General features: G+C 41.6%; 2 protein-coding genes across 4 annotated transcripts in view; one reads left to right on the forward strand and one right to left on the reverse strand.

Annotated features, from left to right (window-relative positions):
* Positions 1 to 3,969: 3,969 nt before the first annotated feature.
* TLR2 (toll like receptor 2) lies at positions 3,970 to 15,822 on the forward strand. Of its 3 annotated transcripts, none has more exons than XM_082463527.1 (2): positions 3,970 to 4,309; positions 10,748 to 15,822. In XM_082463527.1, exon 2 carries the CDS (start codon positions 10,764 to 10,766, stop codon positions 13,119 to 13,121), a length of 2,358 nt encoding a protein of 785 aa, XP_082319653.1. In that variant the 5' UTR covers positions 3,970 to 4,309; positions 10,748 to 10,763; the 3' UTR covers positions 13,122 to 15,822. The 3 variants fall into 3 exon arrangements, with proteins under 3 accessions (XP_082319653.1, XP_082319655.1, XP_082319654.1); XM_082463529.1 differs by having other exon boundaries at positions 4,019 to 4,051; XM_082463528.1 differs by lacking the exon at positions 3,970 to 4,309 and adding an exon at positions 4,327 to 4,671.
* Positions 15,823 to 17,461: 1,639 nt separating this feature from the next.
* Positions 17,462 to 24,892, reverse strand: part of RNF175 (ring finger protein 175) — a 54,456-nt gene continuing 47,025 nt past the window's right edge. Inside the window, 2 exon segments of the mRNA XM_082463587.1 lie at positions 17,462 to 17,668; positions 17,671 to 17,672. Coding sequence (XP_082319713.1) covers positions 17,553 to 17,668; positions 17,671 to 17,672 — 118 coding nt within the window. The 3' untranslated portion in view covers positions 17,462 to 17,552.

The raw sequence follows: 24,892 nt of genomic DNA on the forward strand, positions 1-24,892 counted from the left end.
TGTATATATAGTGTGAAATAATTATCACAATAAGTTTAGTTAAAATCCATCATTTCACATAGTTACTATTTTTTCTTATGATGAGAAATTTTAAGATCTACTCTTAGCAAGTTTCAAAGGTATAATAACAGTATTACTAAAACAGTAGTACTAACTATAGTCACCATGCTGTACATTACATTCCCAGAATTATATATCTTATAACTGGAAATTTGTACCTTTTGACCACATATAAAGAGGTCAATTTCACTTGGAAAGGTTTTGTCAATCTTTCAAGTTCCCAAAATATTTAGAACTCAGAAATACTGCTCTTCATATGAGATCACAAGTAACAGAAGACACTCTTACACTCAGGCCCACAGTGAAAAAACTAATAGTAAAACAAGTTGAAGTAATTAAACAATAAGATTTGAAAATCAGTTATTGAATGTAGAACTGGAAGACTGTACTTCAGGAAAATGGAAAATGGGATGGCTGCGATCCCATGATCAGACCAGGCCCAATAGAAACTGTAATAACAACAGAGCTTAGCTATGAGAATTTTCCACAACGATAGAACTTTAAAAACATGCTTTTATATTAACTAAAGATATTCACAGTTGAAACTGCCAAAGCTTGCTTAATACCATATCTCCCTTCTCAATATTTAAAATCCACAGAATACTTGGATCTCAGTGAACATTTGACGGTTGGAGAACTGAAACAGTCAGTTCAAAGGTTCTCCCTACATACTTTGATTTTAAGACAAAATAATCTATAAACTCTGGACAATGTTGCTTTCTCTAGGAAAACCTGACTAACATTGATCTTTGTCAGTGTACACTTGGTTCTTTACTTAACTCTTATCAGTGGCCAGAAAAGGTAACATACTTGAATTTATCCAGTGTCAAAATATACAATCTAACACTCAATGTTTCCCAGACACTAGGCATATTAGATGTTAGCCATATAGTCTTTTATTTTGTCACATCTTAAAGAACTTTACATTTTCAGGTACATGTCGAAGATGCTCCCAGGTACTTCCTTTCCTTGGAAAGTAAGCAAGAAAATAAAACTTTCTCTAAGGAGCAACTTGATTCTTTTCAAAAACTGAAGACTTTGGAAGCTGGTGGCAACAGCTTCATTTGCTCCTGTGACTTCCTGTCTTTCACGCAGGGCCAGCAGGCCCTGGCCCAGGTCCTGATTGACTGGCCAGAAGACTACCTGTGTGACTCTCCATCCCCCGTGCGGGGCCAGCGCGTTCAGGACACCTGGCTCTCACCTTCGGAATGCCACAGGGCAGTCGTGGTGTCTGCTGTGTGCTGTGCCCTTTTCCTGTTGCTCCTGCTTGTGGGGGTTCTGTGCCACCGTTTCCATGGACTGTGGTACGTGAAGATGATGTGGGCCTGGCTCCAGGCCAAGAGGAAGCCCAGGAAGGCTCCCCGCAGGGACATCTGCTATGACGCCTTTGTGTCCTACAGTGAACGGGATTCCTACTGGGTGGAGAACCTCATGGTCCAGGAGCTGGAGCACTTCAACTCTCCCTTTAAGTTGTGTCTTCACAAGCGGGACTTCATTCCTGGCAAGTGGATTATTGACAATATCATTGACTCCATTGAAAAGAGCCACAAAACCATCTTTGTGCTTTCTGAGAACTTTGTGAAGAGTGAGTGGTACAAGTACGAGCTGGACTTCTCCCATTTTCGTCTCTTTGATGAGAACGATTCTGCTGCCATTCTCATTCTGCTGGAGCCCATTGAGAAAAAGGCCATCCCCAGCAGGAAGGGTTTCAGTTGAAGAACAATTCTAGTTTTTAAAAGAAAAATATCTATAAAATGAAATATTCTCAGGTTTCAAAACTCAACTCTATGTTGAGTCAGAGTTTTACTATTATCATTTTGCATAGGCACTATTAAATAGTATTCTTCAAAAGTTACAGATGTTATTGAAATCTCTTCAAAGTAGAAAAATTTTGAAGAATGAGCATTTGCGTACAACGATCTGTGTATTAGTGCAAGGATTAGAGCAGATTTTCATTAAGTGATTTTTGGTGGATATATTTATTATTTTCTCTATTACAAAATATTTTATGTGAACAAGATAGACTATTTTTTGATAACTTCATTTTAGAATTTCAGTCAGATTCTCAAAAATATAGATACCATGAGAATTACTTTTTACCGAATTATCTTTTCATATTGTGTTCATTTTCTAACTTTTTAAAAAAAGAATAAGTTTTGTAGGCAGTTAGAGGAGGTCTTATACTGAAAAGAAGCTAAGGCGTTTTGGAGTCTAACCTGGGATTTGCGACATGGCTCTGAGCCATATGACTTGAGGCAAGTTCTTTAATCACTTGAACTGAAGGCGTAATAATATCAGAACTATTTATTTCACGTGTTATTATGAGACTCAGGTGAAAAGATTTATGTGAAAGTGCTTCTAAAACGTGAAGAACTGAACACGTATAAGGATGTGCCTGAGTAGAAGGTGCTAATAGCTTTGCTGAGAGTGTAGAGAAAAATTCACTGCATGTAGATGACACTGGTAGTAAGTTGTGGGTAAATACATAATTTCTACTTAACTTTGTCAGAATATTCTAATCAACTTTGGGATTACAAAGCAATAACATCAGTCAATCTAGGCAGCTCAACTAGAAAAGATATATAGAGAAAGAACAGAGGTTTTCAGTTTCTGGGCAAAAAATTGGAAAGAAGTTTTCTGAAGGACACGCTTGAGAAATCATGAGGAAGAGAGGGGGAGATTTTGAAGTAATAAGAAGAAAGTGTTTCAGACAGCTGGAGAGCCTGAATGGTCAGGGATGCAGAGAAATGTCCCCACGGTAATCAGTAAACTGTATAGGAAAACAGACTCCACCCCCTCAAGTTCACATTCATGCCTATAGATTGAGTTTGCCTGAGGCTGGAGCCTTTGATGAGGACTAGGCATGTGGAATAGGGTAACACAAAGAACCCTGGGTTTAGGGTAAAATTCTGGTTTCAAATCTCAATTCGGCCACTTAGAATTTGCATGGCATTTCCTCCTGTGTCAAAGAGGAACTAGAATGCTTCTTCAGCCTCCAATCTCAATTTGGGAAGGTCAAATGTAATTAAGAAAATAAAATGTAGTTAATGAATATTAAGGCAGCTTAATTTTGAAAAGGTATCTAGTTTCCCTTACAAACATGTCTCACTAGTCTCTGTGGCAATGAAGAAAGCCAATCTAAGACTGTTCGTTTTGGGAATTACCCACTTTGAGAAACAGGGATGGAAATGCGCAAGGGAAGGACTTAGGTTCAAAATCTTAGACATAAAGGGGAGCCCACATCTTTTCACGGTAAGAGCAGGGATGGGAGGTGGGTGCTAGGGAAAGTCAGCGCACCACCAGGGGTCCGCCACAAGATTGAAATTTTTAAAAAATCTGGGCTGTCCTTATCTGCTCTTCAGGCAAAATCTTGCTGCGTTGGTTTGGATAGTGATTGGTGTTATTTTAATGCAGGAGAGCATAGACTTGCGGGTGGAAGTGGACCCTGGAGATACAGTGACCGGGAAATTGTGTTCAAAAGGTCGTGGTGGGGGTGGGAGGTGGATGAAAGGCATGATTCGAGTGCCTGAATTTGGGCGTCCAAGGACGCATAAGAATGGAGACGGCGTGTTTCAGGGCAATAAGATGCTTTGGGTGCCCGAGGCTTCAAGAAAATACTGGTTGGGTAATAAGCCTTCTCATTGGTTTCGAAATCTAACTCTGTGCTAGGGGAATCCCACGCGGAGGCCTTAAGCATCTCCCCACACCCTGGCCCCAGCGCCTGCCTCCGACCCAGGCCGGGCACCAGGCGGCGGTGGGGAAGCACCTGGGTCACGGTCACCCGACGGAGCCCGCGGAAAGGGAGGCGGCGGCGGGCCCCGGGCCCCAGGCCACAGGTGCCAGGCGCGCTCCGCTGTACGGGTAGTCCCCGCACCCTGGAGGAGGGGGCGCCGGCCACACGCAGCGTCCCCGTGCACTCTTCCGGGGCGCGGGCAGGTCCCGGCCGGAGGCGGCAGAAGGCGCGGCCTGGCGGCGGCTGCGCAGTCTCCGGGTACATCGGGCCGAAAATACGCTCGGCGGGCTTCCTCGTTCCGCAGCCCTCCCCGGACCGGGCGGGCAGGGTCCCAGGGTGGCCGAAGCGCGGACGCGGGCGCCGGGCATCCCCGCTTCCCAGTCGGCGGCACCCGGGACCCCAGTCGTGAGGCTCGGGCCCGGGGAAGGGGGGAGTCCCCGGCCCCGAGGCCGTCGACGCTCCCGCAGCCCCGTTTGCGAGGCTCCGCACGGGAATGTGCACACCCGCCCCGCCGAGGTGAGAGAAGCGGGGGCCTCACGGAAAGGGACGGGGGTGCGGCCGAGGTTCGCCTAGCCCTTGGCGTCACGGTGCCCGCGGGCCGTGGCGGGGCCATCCAGCCTCCGAGGGGGCGCCGCGCGGAGCTTCCGCGGGCTCCGCGCTACGGGCGGCCGCGTTCCGGGAGGCGGGGTGGCCGGTGGCTCCGGTTCCCGAAGGGCCGCCCTCTCGCCAGCGGCTCAGTGCGCCCCGGTCGCCCCCGCTCCCTTCACTCGGAGCGGCGGTGACGAGGGTCAGGTAGAGGCTTTCAAGGTTGCATAGGTGCGTCCTGCTGGCGGTGCGTCTGCGGCTCACTGCTTACCGCTGGGACCCAACTTGCAAAGGTGGGATTTCGACCACCAGGGCTCAGAAGTGGGACAGGGTCAGGACTCGGATCTGCCTAGGACTCTCGCTCCCCAACCCAGAGCCTGGCCTCTGCTCCGGGGTGGGCTTCACGCCATTAAAACTTCGTCAACGTCTATAAGTGACAACTTGTGTTTGGAACTTGGATGTCAGCCACGATAGTGTTTTTCCTGTTCGGGGGGAAAAAAAAAAAAAAAAGGGCTGGGAGAGAGAGAGAGAGAAATTGTTCCGGGTGTAAACAATTCAGCCGGGTGAGATGCTTGTAATCTTGCAGAAGGTCTTGTTTACACTGTTACTAACTCAGATCTTTACCAAAAAGCAACTGGGAGATAGGATGGCTGACTTGAAAGTAGACACCAAAAACAAAGAAAAGAAAAGAAAAAGGCAAATATCCTGACCTGATTATTTGAAAATGACTTATTCACCAATATTTTAAGTTTCTTCTTCTTCCTGTTCTAAGCAGAGAAGCTTTATGTCTTCTTTAAACTTTTTATAATGTATCAATTTTATGAAAATTGCCTGAAGTTGACAACATGTTTTGGAAGTTTCTAAGCCATCAGTTATTTTTTTTCATTGCTTTACTTAAGAATTTGACTTGGTTGGTTAAATATCTTGTTTTGATTTCAGTGATTGAGCATAATTTATTGTATGTGGCACCTTGGGTGTGACCTCATAAAGATATTTTAGTAAATCTAAGTTGTATTTACTCCTCCCAAATAGGTTTGCTTGTCAAAAAAAATTTTTTTTTATCTCCACAATGTCATTTAAAATTTACATTACTTTTTCCTCATGCAGGAAACCCATGTCTGAGTTTCTGAGTGCTATCTTTCTTATCTATTGTTACACTAAAAAAATCCAATTGTTGCTTCTTGTTGCCTACTCTTACCTGGTTTATTTTGCATGTGTTGAAGAACATATGTTTTTGGGTACTTCTTTCAATGAAGGTCTACAAATGTCTGAAAATGTCTTGTCCTTACTCTTGGATGATTATTTAAATGGGTATAGGTGCCTAGACTAACAGGTATGTTTTCTCAGCCCTTTGAGGCTATTATTCCATTGTTTTGGGGCTAGATGAGGAATTTCTATTCTTTGGGATTCAATATGCATTTATAATTTGTAAATTTATGTTTTTCTTCAGTTCTGAAAAATTCTTAATTATTATATCTTTTAATATTTGGATCCACACCAGCGTATGTGACAGGCCTGGGTTTTGATTTCTTATGGGAGATTTCTAGGAGGCTAACTTCTAGCCAGGTGGAGCCCTGGGTCAGAGGGCAGAGATTTTTGAGGCCCCTGTTCACATATGGCGTAGCCTTTTCCCTGCGCTTGGCTTTATGGAGAGCCCACTTTCACTTCTCTACCATGCGCTGGGCCCTGAGTCCTTCTCCAGTCTGGCTTCACCCAGGCATCTCAGCCCTTGCCCTAAAGTGGGCGTCTGGTCCTGGTTTCACTCTGGGCCACAGGGCTTCAGCTTCCTCTCAGCTAAGTCGCCTCTAACACCAGGCTTACTCCTTAGACTTCCATCCTATCCCGAGTCTTGGACTAATAATTCCTCACCACTCTGGCAACTTTCTGAATTCTTTAAGAGGATGATTTTTATACTTTGTGCAGATCCACAACTTTTATTAGATCTGACTCCACTCCGTCTAACTTGAGCCATCGCCCTTCCCTTTCTCAGTGTCTTACATTGAGGAGTTCTCTGCCCCCTCCTGTAATGTATTGGGGAAATGAGAGGAGAGACAAGTAATTCTGACCTAAAGTGTCAAGTTGTTAACTGTAGTTTTAGCATCATCAATAATTATTATTTGTTGAAAACTGACCATGTAATAGGTATCATATAATATGTATATGAAATAGCCCAAGATCTCTGCTCTTATAAATTTTACCTTTTAAAGAGAAAAAGCCAGGAAAAATAAAAAATGAACGTATTTGACCTTAAATCTTAGCCAAAAATTGGTATAGATTTCTTAAGATTTGTGCAATATGTTACAAAGTGGAAAAAATCAAGTAAATTTTGGTTCTCCAGTACAATTATACTAAGAGGATTTTTTTTTTCAACAACTGATTAAGCAGAAAGACAATGGGATAGACATAGTACCAAATAGTAATAGCCATTTCATCTTAACCCTGTCAGTTTTAGAAGTAGGGACAATGCTAGATCTACAGCCTCTATGGGTTAGTTTCTGTTGTCTGCTGTTTCTGCTTTTCTCATGCTTATCACCTTGCTTTCATTAGTGCCCAGTTGTTTTTCATTTTTTACTGGACATTCTATTTGAAAAATTGTTTGTAGAAAGAAATCTAAGGGCTAGGATGATGTTTTCTTCTTCTGGAGAAAATTTTCCTTTGCTTCTGTAGGTACCCATGAGCACTAGCGTTCCAGAAATAATCTTAATCCATATTCAGAGATCGAGGCTGCCTGAGCCATCCAGATAAATCAAAGCTGTGATGCAACCTCTGTGAGGACTTATTTTCCTCTAGTTCAGCCTTATCTATCCCATCCATGACTGCCCCAGACCTTAACATTTAACTCCCTGCTTTCTAAGGATGTCAAAAGTGCTCTGCAGCCTGTCAGACTGTGCTTACTGTGTTCAACGCAATAAAAGACAAAACTGAAAATTTTGGCAGAGAATTTGAAACTATAAAAATGACATAGCAGGGGCTTCCCTGGTGGCGCAGTGGTTGAGAATCTTCCTACCAATGCAGGGGACACGGGTTCGAGCCCTGGTCTGGGAAGATCCTACATGCAGCAGAGCAACTGGGCCCATGAGCCACAACTACTGAGCCTGCGTGTCTGGAGCCTGTGCTCCGCAACAAGAAAGGCCGCGATAGTGAGAGGCCTGCGCACCGCAATGAAGAGTGGCCCCCGCTCACCGTAACTAGAGAAAGCCCTCGCACAGAAATGAAGACCCAACACAGCTAAAAAAATAAATAAATAAATAAATTTATAAACCTATAGCTTTGACTTAAAAAAAAAAATGACATAGCAGAAGTGGAAAGGAACCAAATAGAAATTATATAGATGAAAACTGTAATAATCAAAAAAATTTAAAAACAGTGGATGGATTTAACAGTAAATTAAACATAGCTGAGGAAAGGAAAATAAGCTAGAAAATAGATCAGAAGAAAATACCTAGATTGAAACTTGAAGAGACAAAAGTATGGAAAGAACAGAAAAGAAAGAGACATGGACAATACAGCTAAACTAGTGTTTAGATGAAAATTCATGACCTGAAATGGATATATTAGAAATGAAGAATGGCTGAAAATTAATGAGGAAGCATCTATCTCAGGAAATTAGAGTGAGAACAGTAAAATAAATCTAGAGAAAGCAGAAGGAAGTAAATAGTAATATGAGTAGAAATTAATGAAATAGAAAATAAATAGAGGCTCTATAGAGTGAGAAGTTGGTTATTCAAAAATGCTGATAGGACTTCCCTGGTGGTGCAGTGGTTGAGAATCTGGCTGCCAGTGCAGGGGACATGGGTTTGATCCCTGGTCCGGGAAGATCCCTCCCACATGCCATGGAGCAACTAAGCCTGTGCGCCGCAACTACTGAAGCCCGTGTGCCGCAACTACTGAAGCCCGTTCGCCACAACTACTGAAGCCCGCATGCCTAGAGCCCATGCTCCACAACAAGAGAATCCACTGCAATGAGAAGCCTGTGCACCACAACGAGGAGTAGCCCCTGCTCGCTGCAACTAGAGAAAGCCCGTGCATAGCAACAAGGACCCAATACAGCCAAAATTAAATGGATAAAATAAATAAATTTTTAAAAATGCTAATAAAAACGATAAACCTCTGGCAAGACAATTGAGAAAGAAATCAGGCACAAATATCATCTAAGGAATAGAATAGAGGTCCTGCAGACATTAAAACAATAAGAGGGTGTAAGCAACTATGTCAGTAAATTTGAAAATTTGGAAGAAAATGATAAATTCTTTGAAAAACACAACTGACAAAAGAATAAAAAGAAAATCTAAATCATTCCGTAGCTGTTAAATTAAAGTATTTAACAAAAACAAACAACAACAAAAACTGTATGAGGACATTAGGAGAAAGAAATTTGTAGGGCAATTTTACTTCTGAGTATAGATTCAAAAATTCTAAACAAAATATTATAAAGAAAATCCACCAATATATAAAAAGGATAATACATCCAGACGAATGTGGGTTTATTCTAAAAATGCAAGGTTGCTTTAACACAGACATTTATCCATGTAGTCACCAATATTTATTAACAAAGTGAAGGAGGAAATGTTCTTATCTCAATCGTTACAGGAAGAAAAAAAAATTTTGATAAAATTCAGCATTCACTAATCAAGACAATGAAGTAAAGGTATAAGGATTGGAAAAAGTAAATAAAACCATCATTATACCTGGATGATATGATTGTGTATGTAGAAAATTAAAAGGAATCTACAAACTGTGAAATTGCTGAATTAGTTTTGCAAGGTTGCTCAATGCATGGTAAATATGTAAAACTTAATTGAATTTCTCTCTCTGTATATATAGGTATATGCCACATATAAGTAAGTAATACTATTTTCAAAACTTCAAAAGCATCAGATGCCTAGAAATAAATCTCACAAAATATGCTCAAGACGTCTGTGTAGAAAATCATAAGACATTATTGTGATAATGAAGACCCAAATCAATGGAAAGATATATCATGCTCGTGGATTGAAAGATTCAATATTGTAGTGATGTCAATAATTCCAAAATATCTATAGATTCATGGCATTGCCAATTAAAATCAATGGGTTTGGGCTTCCCTGGTGGCTCAGTGGTTAAGAATCCGCCTGCCAATGCAGGGAACACGGATTCAAAACCTGGTCCGGGAAGATCCCACATGCCATGGAGCAACTAAGCCCGTGAGCCACAATTACTGAGCCCGAGTGCCACAACTACTGAAGCCCGCACGCCTAGAGCCCGTGCTCCGCAACAAGAGAAGCCACTGCAATGAGAAGCCTGCACACTGCAGTGAAACATAGCCCCCGTTCACCACAACTAGAGAAAGCCCACGTGCGGCAACGAAGACCCAACGCAGCCAAAAATAAAATAAATTTATTTTAAAAAAATCAGTGGGTTTTGTTTTTGAAACTGATAAGCTGATTCTGTAATTTATAAGAATATGCAAAACACCAAGACTAAGACTCACTTAAAGAAGAACAGGGAGGAAGGCCTTGCTCTCTTGGATATGAAGATATGTCATATATTTAATATAGTGTGTTACCGGTACAAGGATAGACAAATAGGCATTGGATCAGATTAGAGAGCCCTGAAACAGACTGACCCTTAGATGGACACGTGAGTATTGGCAAAGGTAATACTGTTGATTGTTTCCCCAAAATGATCTTTTGAAAAATGTGCTGAGTCAAACACTGCTTGCTGCACTTGGTTCACTGCAGATGAGAAGGTTCTGATGGTCTGATTGTCCCTCCGTCTCACAAACCACCTTGCTCTGCCTGGGGTTCTCAGCACCGCTTCCACCTACTAGTGCCAAGTGCAAGACAGGTTGACAAGCATGGGACCTTTTTCTTTTGGTTAAAGAGCATGCTCCTCCTGGAGCTGTATTCAGTGAAAGTTGTTCAAGGAGAGCTGTGGTTTGGCACTGTGAGATCTCTAACTCACAGGGGCATCAGGACAGGCAAGGGGCATGCTGCAATATAAGATCTGAAGTATACAAATAGGAGGTTGTAAATCCATATGGTTAAGCCTAGCCCTTTTCTTAAACTGCTTGCTTTTTCATCCTCCATCATTCATTTACTTTCATCTTTCAACCCACGTTTGGTCCTGCTCCATATTCCTAGATGGTACTGTGCCTTTAAGTCATTGCTCAGTGGTGGTCTGTTGCTGGATGTGTCAGGGAATTCATTTTTTATCCTTATTCATACATTCCATTTCCCTGTCAGTTATTTCTTGGTGTGTGTGTGTGTGTGTGTGTGTGTGTGTGTGTGTGTGTACACGCGTGCTACATCTTACAAAACGTTTCTCAAGAACTGGAATTAAGCTATGCTGTCAAACACAATCACTCATTTGAACCTCTTTTCTTTGTAGGTGAGATCACTGGACAATGCCACCTGCATTGTGGACAGTGTGGGTCTTGGGGTCTGTAATCAGCCTCCCCAAGGAAGGAGCCTCTGATCAGGCTTCTTCTCTGTCTTGTGACCCCACTGGTGTCTGCGATGGCCGCTCCAGATCTTTCAACTCCATCCCCTCAGGTCTCACGGCAGCTGTGAAAAGCCTTGACCTGTCCAGCAATGAGATCACCTATGTCAGCAACAGTGACCTGCGGAGGTGTGTGAACCTCAGGACTCTGCGGCTGGGGGCCAATGAAATTCACACAGTGGAGGAAGATTCTTTTTTTTCCCTGAGGAGTCTTGAATATTTGGACTTATCCTATAATCGTTTATCTAACTTCTCATCCTCCTGGTTCAGATCCCTTTCTGCCTTGAAATTCTTAAACTTACTGGGAAATTTATACAAAACACTCGGGGAAAGATCTCTTTTTTCTCATCTTCCAAATCTGCGAATCCTGAAAGTAGGAAATAGTAACAGCTTCACTGAGATTCAGGAAAAGGATTTCGCTGGGCTAACTCTTCTTGAGAAACTTGAGATTAATGCTCCAAATCTGCAGACATATGCGCCAAAGAGTTTAAAGTCAATCCAGAACATCAGCCATCTGATTCTTCATCTGAAGCAGCCTATTTTACTGCTGGAGATTTTTGTAGATATTTTAAGTTCCTTAGAATGTTTAGAACTGAGAGATACTAATTTGAACACTTTTCATTTTTCAGAAGTATCCATCAATGAAACGAATACATCGATTAAAAAGTTTACATTTAGAAATGTGCAAATCACTGACGAAAGTTTTATTGAAGTTGTGAAACTGTTTAAATATGTTTCTGGAGTCTTAGAAGTAGAGTTTGATGACTGTACCCATGATGGAGTTGGTGATTTTAGGACATTGACTCTGGACACAATTAAATACCTAGGTGACGTGGAGACATTAACAATACGGAAGTTGCATATTCCACAGTTTTTCTTATATCATGATCTGAGTAATATATATTCACTCACAGGAAAAGTTAAAAGAATCACAATAGAAAACAGTAAGGTTTTTCTGGTTCCTTGTTTACTTTCACAACATTTAAAATCATTAGAATATTTGGATCTCAGTGAAAACTTAATGTCTGAAGAAACCTTGAAAAACTCAGCCTGTGAGCATGCTTGGCCCTTCCTAAAAACCTTAGTTTTAAGGCAGAATCGTTTGAAATCATTAGAAAAAACTGGAGAAATTTTGCTTACTCTGCAAAACCTGACTAACCTTGATATCAGTAAGAATAATTTTCATTCAATGCCTGAAACTTGTCAGTGGCCAGGAAAAATGAAATATTTGAACTTATCCAGCACAAGAATACAAAGTTTAACCCGTTGCATTCCCCAGACACTGGAAATTTTAGATATTAGCAATAACAATCTCGATTCATTTTCTTTGATTTTGCCAGAACTCAAAGAACTTTATATTTCCAGAAATAAGTTGAAGACTCTACCAGATGCCTCCTTCTTACCTGTGTTATTAGTTATGAGAATCAGCAGAAATATAATAAATACTTTCTCTAAGGAGCAACTTGATTCTTTTCAAAAACTGAAGACTTTGGAAGCTGGTGGCAACAGCTTCATTTGCTCCTGTGACTTCCTGTCTTTCACGCAGGGCCAGCAGGCCCTGGCCCAGGTCCTGATCGACTGGCCAGAAGACTACTTGTGTGACTCTCCATCCCCCGTGCGGGGCCAGCGTGTTCAGGACACCCGGCTCTCACCTTCTGAATGCCACAGGGCAGCCGTGGTGTCTACCGTGTGCTGTGCCCTTTTCCTGCTGCTCCTGCTCATGGGGATTCTGTGCCACCGTTTCCATGGACTGTGGTACATGAAGATGATGTGGGCCTGGCTCCAGGCCAAGAGGAAGCCCAGGAAGGCTCCCCGCAGGGACATCTGCTATGACGCCTTTGTGTCCTACAGTGAACGGGATTCCTACTGGGTGGAGAACCTCATGGTCCAGGAGCTGGAGCACTTCAACCCTCCCTTTAAGTTGTGTCTTCACAAGCGGGACTTCATTCCTGGCAAGTGGATTATCGACAATATCATTGACTCCATTGAAAAGAGCCACAAAACCATCTTTGTGCTTTCTGAGAACTTTGTGAAGAGTGAGTGGTGCAAGTACGAGCTGGACTTCTCCCATTTTCGTCTCTTTGATGAGAACAACGATGCTGCCATTCTCATTCTGCTGGAGCCCATTGAGAAAAAAGCCATACCCCAGCGTTTCTGTAAGCTGCGGAAGATTATGAACACCAAGACCTACTTGGAGTGGCCCACTGATGAGATGCAGCAGGAAGGGTTTTGGTTAAATTTGAGAGCTGCAATAAAGTCCTAGGATCCTTCATTAAGGGTCAGTCTTGGTCTGGTGGTGGTCTTTCTATCACTAGTTATAACTAAGTCCATTCTGACCCAATTATATGTAAACTATATGAATGAGGACTTGCTTATTAAAACAACTAAAACTGTTCAAAAACTGCTACCAGATTGGAAAAACATGGTTCTGGGCTTTTCTTTATCCTATGAGATAATCATGATCTCACTGCATTATTGATATCTGAATTATCTGTACCAATTGGCTTAGTTCATTAGGAAACAGCAGAAATGAGCAGAAGATTTCAAATGACTGTGTCCGTCAGCTTTCTGCCAGGAGACTCATCCATGTCTGTAGAGGTCGTTCTCCATCCCCCCAGCTGTCCCTTCTGTGCCTGACTGCTCTCAAGAGCAGCAAGGCAAAATGTTATTGCTGTTCTTAAAAAAGAAGTGCTGTGTGTCCCCATTAAGCTTCACAGGATACAAAAAAACCTAGAGGGTATATTTTCATATGAACTGGATCTGTCTTTCTCGGTATTTGATAAGTTTCTCCAGCCATAGTTACTTGAGAGAGGGTATATAACCCAAGATGCAGTAAATTATGTATTTCTATGAAAATGAAACTAATGAAATAAATACTCAGTTTTGAAGAATTTAAAAGAAGCCCCCTATATCCCTGACTCAGATCTTCAGCCTTTAACTATGTGTGAAGTTCTAATTAGTGTCTGATTACTCTGCTTTCAGCCCCATCTTCTAGTCCGCTTCCCCTGCATCATGTTGATTTTTCCTTCTTCGAAAAGTCTTGTTTCTGATTTTTTCTCTTTTCTGAAACATTATAAAAGTACGTATGAGCTAAATAGATTTTTAAGCAAGTATAGACATAGAGGTTCTTCACAATGACTCAGAAATATTTGTTACACAATAATTTAAAAGATAGATACTACTTCCATATGTTAATTTTTAGAATCTAGATAATAAGACATTAAATGAATGCATTAAATTTAAAAGTGAGGAGCTATTTATGGACTTCATGCAATTCACTTCTTAAGCTGGGAACCACATGTGAAAGGAAGTGACCTTGCTCAGTCCTCAGCCAGAACTGGGTCTGTGTGGTTAGTTGGGGTCTGGAATCAGAAGGACCTGGGTTAGTACGCATGTATCTTTGGGCAACTCAATCTGACCCCAAATGTTTTCCTGTCCTTAAGATAGGGATAATAGTAAATACATCTTAGGGTCTGATGTAGATGTCAATGTGCAGTAATATCAGTAAAGCACTGGCATGCACCCCTGGATGAGGACCAACCCTATGAGAATGGGTACCATGGGGTACTCGCACAGGGTGACAGGTGCCTGTGGTAGGTGTTAGCTATTATTATTATTTTCCAAGAAGGAATTCCTCTTATATATTATGGTTTGTAAATGAATGTTTTTGTCTTATGGGTACTAGCAGGGATCTAGGGTATATTTTCTGTAGTTTGCAGAAAGTTATCCCAAAGAAATAAGTTCATTAAGTGCAGGACAGGCTTTAGTCCTTGGGAAACCCAAACAGTGGGTTCTTCTGTCTCACACAAACTCCTGGGAGAGTGTAATGGAGTACCCAGCCTAAGAAAAAAATAGACAAGTTCAGGAGAAGGAGACTTGAGATGCCACAGAAACCAAACACAAAACAGACTTTTTGCTTTAGTCCTCTATTTCCTTCCTACATTAAGCACAATGTTAATTGTCACGAGAACCGGACAAATTTAACGTGGACTTGACCTGTAGATTTAATTTCAATAATTTAAACAGCAATAGAAAAGCTTGATAGTTAATTGATAGATTTAAAATAATATTTTAAAAATAATCTATTTTTCTCATTGCAAATGTTTAATTGTAGAAAATTTGGACAAGAAACGAGCATATAAAAGAAATTAAGAATCAGCTCTTATCCCTTTACCTTGAGATAACCACTGGTAACTGGGTAGTATATACATATTACTTCACAAAACTGAGACTAGATTTAATTTATTAATTTATTTAAAATTAATTAATTAATTTTTTGGCTGCGTTGGGTCTTCATTGCTGTGTGCGGGCTTTCTCTCGTTGCAGCAAGCGGGGGCTACTCTTCACTGTGGTGCGTGGGCTTCTCATTGCAGTGGCTTCTTTTTGTGGAGCACGGGCTCTAGGCACATGGGCTTCAGTAGTCGTGTTGTGTGAGCTCAGTAGTTGTGGTTCACAGGCTCTAGAGCACAGGCTCAGTAGTTGTGGCACACGGGTTTAGTTGCTCCACGGCATGTGGGATCTTCCCAGACCAGGGCTCAAATCTGTGTCCCCGCGTTGGCAAGCAGATTCTTAACCACTGCGCCACCAGGGAAGCCCCTGAGATTAGATTTTAAATGCCTAAACTGTGTAAAGGAAATAGCATCTTTATTTTTTTCTGATATTGTTTAGTAATTATCTAACATTTCTGAACTCTGAGGGTCATTCAGAATTCCATGAAGACACATGCTGGTTTATTTGCCCAGAGTCCTAAAGGGTCTTCACTCAGCTGTCCATAAAAGGCGGATGGCAAATACATCAGAGGTGAATTTAAGGGTTCTGTTACAAAAGAAAAGCTAATTTTTAGTTGGTGCTTTATCCAGCTGTGAGGTCTTTTATTTGTCTGTAGCCTGTAAGTTCAAGAATCTTGATTTATCTCTTTAATCCTTGCACATGCCTGGTACATAATAAATATTGAATTGTTGAAATGTTTGCTGAGTAGAGAAATAAAGCAGAGTTAAATCTTCTAATAATCTGGATGATGAGCCAGTTGTAATACTTAAGCACTGAGCAGTTTCAAGAAGGAAAATTACCAACCGGTAGAAATCTTACTGTGAGTTATTGTCATTACAGCTACAATGGACTTTTGTATAGCATTAAGTATGTTGCTGATATTTTTTAAAAAATTTATTGAAGTATAGTTGATTTACAATGTTGAGTTAATTTCTGCTGTACAGCAAAGTGATTCAGTTATACATATATACATTCTTTTTCATATTCTTTTCCATTATGGTTTATCACAGGATATTGAATATAGTTCCCTGTGCTATACAGTAGGACCTTGTTTATCCATTCTGTATATAATAGTTTGTATCTGCTCACCCAAACTTCCAATCCAACCTGTCCCCACTCCCCCTCCCCGCTGGCAACCACAAGTCAGTTCTCTATGTCTGTGAGTCTGTTTCTGTTTCATAGATAAGTTCATTTGTGTCATATTTTAGATTCCACATATAAGTGGTATCATATGGTATTTGTCTTTCTGTTTCTGACTTACTTCACTCAGTATGATAATTTCTAGGTCCATCCAAGTTGCTGCAATGTGTTGCCAATGTTTCTGACAATAGATTTGTTTCTTTTCTACTTCATACAAATGTAATGTCTTCAGGTATTGCAGAATAGATGTCTGGTGTGATGTAGACAGTGTTGGCTGTTTAACAAATGACCAGTAACTTAAAATAAATTAATTTTGGGGAGTTCAACATATTCTTGGGTTAACTTGTTCTGACTGGTCTTCCCAATTCTGTTAATTTTTTCTTTCTTGCTTGACTAATTCATTTGTTCAGCAAATATTTATTGAGTGCCTGTTATGTGCCAGGTGCTGCTCCAAGTGCTGGAAAGATAGTAGGGAACAAAACAGATAAAATTCCCAGTCATCATGGAGGTGAAGACAAACAGTAAACAAATGAGTCTATGATATGATTTCAGGTATTGGAAAGTGCTGTGAAGAAAATAAAAGCAGAGTATGGCCATGGATTGACTGTGTGTGTGTGTGTGTGTGTGTGTGTGTGTGTGTGTGTGTGAACAGAGTGTCACAGAAGAAGAGAGTGCTTCTCTTCCCTTTAGTGCAGCCCTTGGGTGGGCTGAGTGCATGGGGAAGCCCCAGGAAACCCAGCGTAGCTCTGGCCCATTGAGTGGGCTGCAAAACACTGGTGCTAGAGGCTACAGGAGTGATCGCTACACAGAAGGGCTCTGTGGTGCCAAAGCTGCCACGTGGTAACAAGCACAAAGAACAGAAAAGGCTTTGTCCTTAAACCATAGATTTAAGAACTCTGCCTACTTCTTTGAAGATGTTGAACTGATAAGAAGGTATTTGTTGTAACTCAACGTTGTACATGAGGAGTACTTTGCAAACCTCTGAAACACGCCTCAGATGAGATCACTGTAAGCCAAAGTGGGATGTCCACAGTACCAAATGTGTCAGATGCGATGATTACAAAATGATTGTAATCAGAAGGATGCAAAACACGCTTTATTTGTTTATTCCATTGCTCAGCTTCTCTTTAAATTCTTTCCACACAAAGTGCCAGTTGTTACTCAGTTGTCTAAATTCTTGGGGTCATCTCTAAAATTAGAAAAGAATATCAATATTAAATGTAGGATTAAGGATTAGAAAATATTTCAACATGCAATACATTGCTTCTTGGGTAGGTGTGCCATGCTATTCCAGCCCTAGTGAATAATTAATGCCTTGGACGATTCCTATCACCACGGGTTGCCAGGCCACCAGATAATGAAGCCAGTCCAGGATTTGCCCATATAAAAAGTGTGTGTGGAGGAGCTTCAAAATGGCGGAAGAATAAGACATGGAGATCACCTTCTTCCCCACAAATACATGAAAAATACATCTACATGTGGAACAACTCCTACAGAACACCTACTGAATGCTGGCAGAAGACCTCAGACCTCCCAAAAGGCAAGAAACTCCCCACGTACTTGGGTAGGGTAAAAGAAAAAAGAAAAAACTGAGACAAAAGAATAGGGACGGGACCTGCACCAGTGGGAGGGAGCTGTGAAGAAGGAAAGGTCTCCACACACTAGGAAGCCCCTTCGCAGGCGGGGACGGCAGGTGGCGGAGGGAGGAAGCTTCGGAGCCACAGAGGAGAGCACAGCAACAGAGTGCGGAGGACAAAGCAGAGAGATTCCCGCACAGAGGACGGGTGCCGACCAGCACTCACCAGCCCGAGAGGCTTGTCTGCTCACCCGCCGGGGCAGGCGGGGGCTGGGAGCTGAGGCTCGGGCTTCAGTCGGATCGCACGGAGAGGACTGGGGTTGGCGGTGTGAACACAGCCTGAAGGGGCTAGTGCGCCACAGCTAGCCGGGAGGGAGTCTGGGAAAAAGTCTGGAGGTGCGAAAGAGGCAAGAGACTTTTTCTTGCCTCTTTGTTTCCTGGTGTGCGAGGAGAGGGGATTAAGAGTGCTGCTTAAAGGGGCTCCAGAGAGGGGCGCGAGTCGTGGCTATCAGTGTTGACCCCAGAGATGGGAATGGGATGCTAAGGCTGCTGCTGTCGCCACAAAGAAGCTTGTGTGCAAGCACAGGTCACTATCCACACCACCCCTCACGGGAGCCTGTGCAGCCCGCCACTGCAGGGTCCCGTGATCCAGGGACAACTTCCCTGGGAGAACGCACGGCGCGCCTCAGGCTGTTGCAACGTCATGCTGGGCTCCGCCGCTGCAGGCTCTCCCCATATTCCTTACCCCTCCCTCCACCTGGCCAGAGTGAGCAAGAGCCCCCGAAGCAGCTGCTCCTTTAACCCCGTCCTGTCTGATGAAGAACAGACGCCCTCAGGCGAACTACACACAGAGGCAGGGCCAAATCCAAAGCTGAACCCCGGGAGCTGTGCGAACAAAGAAGAGAAAGGGAAATTTCTCCCAGCAGCCTCAGGAGCAGTGGATTAAATCTCCACAATCAACTTGAGGTACCCTGCATCTGTGGAATACCTGAATAGACAACGAATCATCCCAAATTGAGGAGGTGGACTTTGGGAGCAACGATATATACATATTTTTCCCTTTTGCTCTTTTTGTGAGTGTGTATGTGTATGCTTCTGTGTGTGATTTTGTCTCTATAGCTTTGCTTTTACCATTTGTCCCAGGGTACGGTCTGTCCGTCGTTTTTTGTTTTTGTTTTTTTTTAGTATAGTTTTTAGTGCTTGTTATCATTGGTGGATTTGTTTTTTGGTTTGGTTGCTCTCTTCTTTCTTTCTTTCTTTTTTTATTACTTAAAAAATTTTTTTAATAATTATTTTTTATTTTAATAACTTAAATTTAATTTAATTTAATTTTATTTTATCTTCTTTCTTTCTTTCTTTTTCTCCCTTTAATTCTGAGCTGTGTAGATGACAGGCTCTTGGTGCTCCAGCCAGGCATCAGGGCTGTGCCTCTCAGGTGCGAGAGCCAAGTTCAGGACATTCGTCCACAAGAGACCTCCCAGCTTCACGTAATAACAAATGGAGAATATCTCCCAGAGATCTCCATCTCAACACCAAGACCCAGCTCCACTCAACAACCACCAAGCTACCGTGCTGGACACCCTATGTCAAACAGCTAGCAAGACAGGAACACAATAACACCCATTAGCAGAGAGGCTGCCTAAAATCATAATAAGGCCATAGATGTCCCAAAACACACCACCAGACATGGACCTGCCAACCAGAAAGACAAGATCCAGCGTCATCCACCAGAACGAAGGCACTAGTCCCCTCCAGCAGGAAGCCTACACAACCCACTGAACCAACCTTAGCCACTGGGGGCAGACACCAAAAACAACGGGAACTACAAACCTGCAGCCTGTGAGAAGGAGACCCCAAACACAGTAAGTTAAGCAAAATGAGAGGACAGAGAAACACACAGCAGATGAAGGACCAAGGTAAAAACTCACCAGACCTACCAAATGAAGAGGAAATAGGCAGTCTGCCTGAAAAAGAATTCAGAGTAATGATAGTAAAGATGATCCAAAATCTTGGAAATAGAACAGAGAAAATACAAGAAACGTTTAACAAGGACCTAGAAGAACTAAGAGCAAACAAACAGTGATGAACAACACAATAAATGAAATTAAAAATTCTCTAGCCCTCTGCCCCCCGTCCCCCACCGTGGCTGGCAGACGAGGCGAAATTTGGTTGCCTGTTGGTCTTAACACATGCCTTCAAATTACAAAACAAGATTTACTACTAGGTACACATTGGAAGAAGCAGGTGTTAATACCACTGGAACTTTGTCTTGCAAATCAAAGAGGAAATGAAAAATTACCTAGAAACAAATGACAATGGAAACACAACAACCCCAAATCTATGGGATGCAGAAAAGCAGTTCTAAGACGGAAGTTTATAGCAATACAACCCTACCTTAAGGAACAAGAAACATCTCAAATAAAAAACCTAATCTTACACCTGAAGCACTTAGAGAAAGAAGAATAAAAAACCCCCAAAGTTAGCAGAAGGAAAGAAATCATAAAGATCAGATCAGAAATAAATGAAAAAGAATTGAAGGAAATGATAGCAAAGATCACTAAAACTAAAAGCTGGTTCCTTGAGAAGATAAACAAAATTGATAAACCATTAGACACACTTATCAGTAAAAAAGGGAGAAGACTCAATTCAATAGAAATAGAAATGAAAAAGGAGAAGTAACAACTGACACTGCAGAAATACAAAGGATCATGAGAGATTACTACAAGCAACACTGCCAATAAAATGGACAACCTGGAAGAAATTGACAAATTCTTAGAAATGCACACCCTTCCGAGACTGAACCAGGAAGAAATAGAAAATATGAACAGACCAATCACAAGCACTGAAATTGAAACTGTGATTAAAAATCTTCCAACAAATAAAAGCCCAGGACCAGATGGCTTCACAGGCGAATTCTATCAAACATTTAGAGAAGAGCTAACACCTATCCTTCTCAAACTCTTGCAAAATATAGCAGAGGGAGGAACACTCCCAAACTCATTCTACAAGGCCACCATCACCCTGATACCAAAACCAGAAAAAGATGTCACAAAGAAAGAAAACTACAGGTGAATATCACAGATGAACATAGATGCAAAAATCCTCAACAAAATACTAGCAAACAGAATCCAACAGCACATTAAAAGGATCATACACCATGATCAAGTGGGGTTTATTCCAGGAATGCAGGGATTCTTCAATATACGCAAATCAACCAACGTGATACATCATATTAACAAATTGAAGGAGAAAAACCATATGATCATCTCAATAGATGCAGAGAAAGCTTTCGACAAAATTCAACACCCATTTATGATAAAAGCCCTGCAGAAAGTAGGCATAGAGGGAACTTTCCTCAACATACTAAAGGCCATATATGACAAACCCACAGCCAACATTGTCCTCAATGGTGAGAAACTGAAACCATTTCCACTAAGATCAGGAACAAGACAAGGTTGCCCACTCTCGCCACTATTATTCAACATAGTTTTGGAAGTGTTAGCCACAGCAATCAGAGAAGAAAAAGAAATAAAAGGAATCCAAATCAGAAAAGAAGAAGTAAAGCTGTCACTGTTTGCAGATGACATGATACTATACATAGAGAATCCTAAAGATGCTACCAGAAAACTACTAGAGCTAATCAATGAATTTGGTAAAGTAGCAGAATACAAAATTAATGCACAGAAATCTCTTGCATTCCTATACACTAATGATGAAAAATCTGAAAGTGAAATTAAGAAAACACTCCTGTTTACCATTGCAACAAAAAGAATAAAATATCTAGGAATAAACCTACCTAAGGAGACAAAAGACCTGTATGCAGAAAATTATAAGACACTGAGGAAAGAAATTAAAGATGATACAAATAGATGGAGAGATATACCATGTTCTTGGATTGGAGGAATCAACATTGTGAAAGTGACTCTACTACCCAAAGCAATCTACAGATTCAATGCAATCCCTATCAAACTACCACTGGCATTTTTCACAGAACTAGAACAAAAAATTTCACAATTTGTATGGAGACACAAAAGACCCCGAATAGCCAAAGCAATCTTGAGAATGAAAAATGGAGCTGGAGGAATCAGGCTCCCTGACTTCAGACTATATTACAAAGCTACAGTAATCAAGACAGTTTGGTACTGGCACAAAAACAGAAATATAGAGCAATGGAACAGGATAGAAAGCCCAGAGATAAACCCACACACATATGGTCACCTTATCTTTGATAAAGGAGGCAAACATATACAGTGGAGAAAAGACAGCCTCTTCAATAAGTGGTGCTGGGAAAACTGGACAGGTACATGTAAAAGTATGAAATTAGAACACTCCCTGACACCATACACAAAAATAAACTCAATATGGATTAAAGACCTAAGTGTAAGGCCAGACATTATCAAACTCTGAGAGGAAAACATAGGCAGAACACTCTATGACATAAATCACAGCAAGATCCTTTTTGACCCAGCACCTAGAGAAATGGAAATAAAAACACAAATAAACAAATGGGACCTAATGAAACTTCAAAGCTTTTGCACATCAAAGGAAATCATAAACAAGACCAAAAGACAACACTCAGAATGGGAGAAAATATTTGCAAATGAAGCAACTGACAAAGGATTAATCTCCAAGATTTACAAGCAGCTCATGCAGCTCAATAACAAAAAAACAAACAACCCAATCCAAAAATGGGCAGAAGATCTAAATAGACATTTCTCCAAAGAAGATATACAGATTGCCAACAGACACATGAAAGAATGCTCAACATCACTAATCATTAGAGAAATGCAAATCAAAACTACAATGAGATATCATCTCACACCAGTCAGAATGGCCATCATCAAAAAATCTAGAAACAATAAATGCCGGAGAGGGTGTGGAGAAAGGGGAACACTCTTGCACTGTTGGTGGGAATGTAAATTGATACAGCCACTATGGAGAACAGTATGGAGGATCCTTAAAAAACTAAAAATAGAACTACCATACGACCCAGCAATCCCACTACTGGGCATATACCCTGAGAAAACCATAATTCAAAAAGAGTCATGTACCAAAATGTTCCTTGCAGCTCTATTTACAATAGCCAGGACATGGAAGCAACCTAAGTGTCCATCATCAGATGAATGGATAAAGAAGATGTGGCAAATATATACAATGGAATGTTACTGAGCCATAAAAAGAAACGAAATTGAGTTATCTGTAGTGAGGTGGATGGACCTAGCATCTGTCATACAGAGTGAAGTAAGTTTGAAAGAGGAAAACAAATACCGTATGCTAACACATATATATGGAATCTAAAAAACAAACCAAAAAATGGTCATGAAGAACCTAGGGCCAAGATGGGAATAAAGACGCAGACCTACTAGAGAATGGAATTGAGGATATGGGGAGGGGGAAAGTTAAGCTGGGAGAAAGTGAGAGAGTGGCATGGACATATATACCCTACCAAATGTAAAACTGATAGCTAGTGGGAAGCAGCCGCATAGCACAGGGAGATCAGCTCGGTGCTTTGTGACCACCTAGAGGGGTGGGATAGGGAGGGTTGGAGGGAGGGAGATGCAAGAGGGAGGAGATATGGGGATATATGTATATGTATAACTGATTCACTTTGTTATAAAGCAGAAAGTAACACACCATTGTAAAACAGTTATACTCCAATAAAGATGTTAAAAAAAAAAAAGAAAAATGTGTATACGCTCTGAGCTGAATCTCAGTTTAGGAGGTTGCTCTACCTACAGCCACGTAGCAGAAATAGTCATTGTTATTTACACTACACCTAATTTCCAAAAATAAATCGAATCCATCCACTTTAAAATCCCCAAATATCATAATCCCAAACAAGAATTAAAGGCCATGGTCACATACTAAAAAAAAGAGGAAAGAGGGGAATGGTTACAGTGGAAAACCAAGAATAATGGGAACTACCGTAGTGAGCAAAAACAGCTCTGGCAGGAGAACTGTCAGCTCATCAGAGGGAACTCATTGCATATTACAAAGAAAAACATTAGCTCATAGATACTACATACGTTATCCTGGTATCTTTGATAAATTGTACTAAGGGAACTTAATTAATACCCGGTATCTCTGTTAGCAATGTTCTACACAGAAAGGCAGAGTTTTCACATGTAGCTTTTATCTTACACTGAGTCTCAATAAAGAGTACATGTATTTCTTTAGCTGCCTTAGAAGAATGACGATTGTTGTTAGGATGTTACATTCAGAAATAAAGTTCTGTATCTCATAGGGGAAATAAAAGAGTACATGTAGTATTCAAAAGTTTCTTCTCTCAAGACCATTTCTTTCTCTCAGAGAAACCAATTGTCCTTTGTTATTTAAATGATTGTTAAGGTGACATTTATGATCATATCACCAATTTTATAACAAAGATTTATTTACTGCAGTTTCACAAGTAAGTTATTAACCAAAAGCTGTTCTGGACTCGTGTTAGGATGAGTGGAGGAGAGGAAGGCGCATGACAGGCCTTCAGCCTTGCCTGTGCCTGCCTCGCAGGCACCACCTTGTTGGCGTGCGGCTCCGAGATCCAGGGGCCCACGCACGCTGCCTCCTCCACTGCCCTGCTTGCAAGTCCTTCCTTGGTTTGCAGCCCCCAGATATGGGGGCATTGCTGCCAACAGCTGCCAGTTCAAACTAAACACTTAGGGTTTGAAGAGTCGGCAGGGCAGGGAGCAGGGTGGGGGTCTCCTTTAGCACTGTGAATGCAGGTGACTGGAACTCAGAAGGAACAGTAAGGCTGTCACTTAGGAGAAGAGCGAGTACTTGGCAGGCAGAAACCATCCCCTCAGTGCTCTTCTGCTTAAGGGGGGATATGTTTTAGTTCCATTTACACCCCTGGAAGATATACACTCTGGTCTTGCGCCAGTGGGGGGTTGAGGGCTAAGTCTTTGTAGTCAGCTCTGGATGGGGACATTCCCTTCCTGTGACCTTAAGGAGATTTGGGCTTATTCAGTTAGGGATCCCTGCTCTCTATAAAAATCCTTTTGCTGCCATTTGCTGAGCAAATCTGTAGTAGGTCTTCACTCCTTTCAATA

Source organism: Balaenoptera physalus (assembly GCF_965194825.1).
Source record: "Balaenoptera physalus genome assembly, chromosome: 5".
NCBI classification, from domain to species: Eukaryota; Metazoa; Chordata; class Mammalia; order Artiodactyla; family Balaenopteridae; genus Balaenoptera; species Balaenoptera physalus.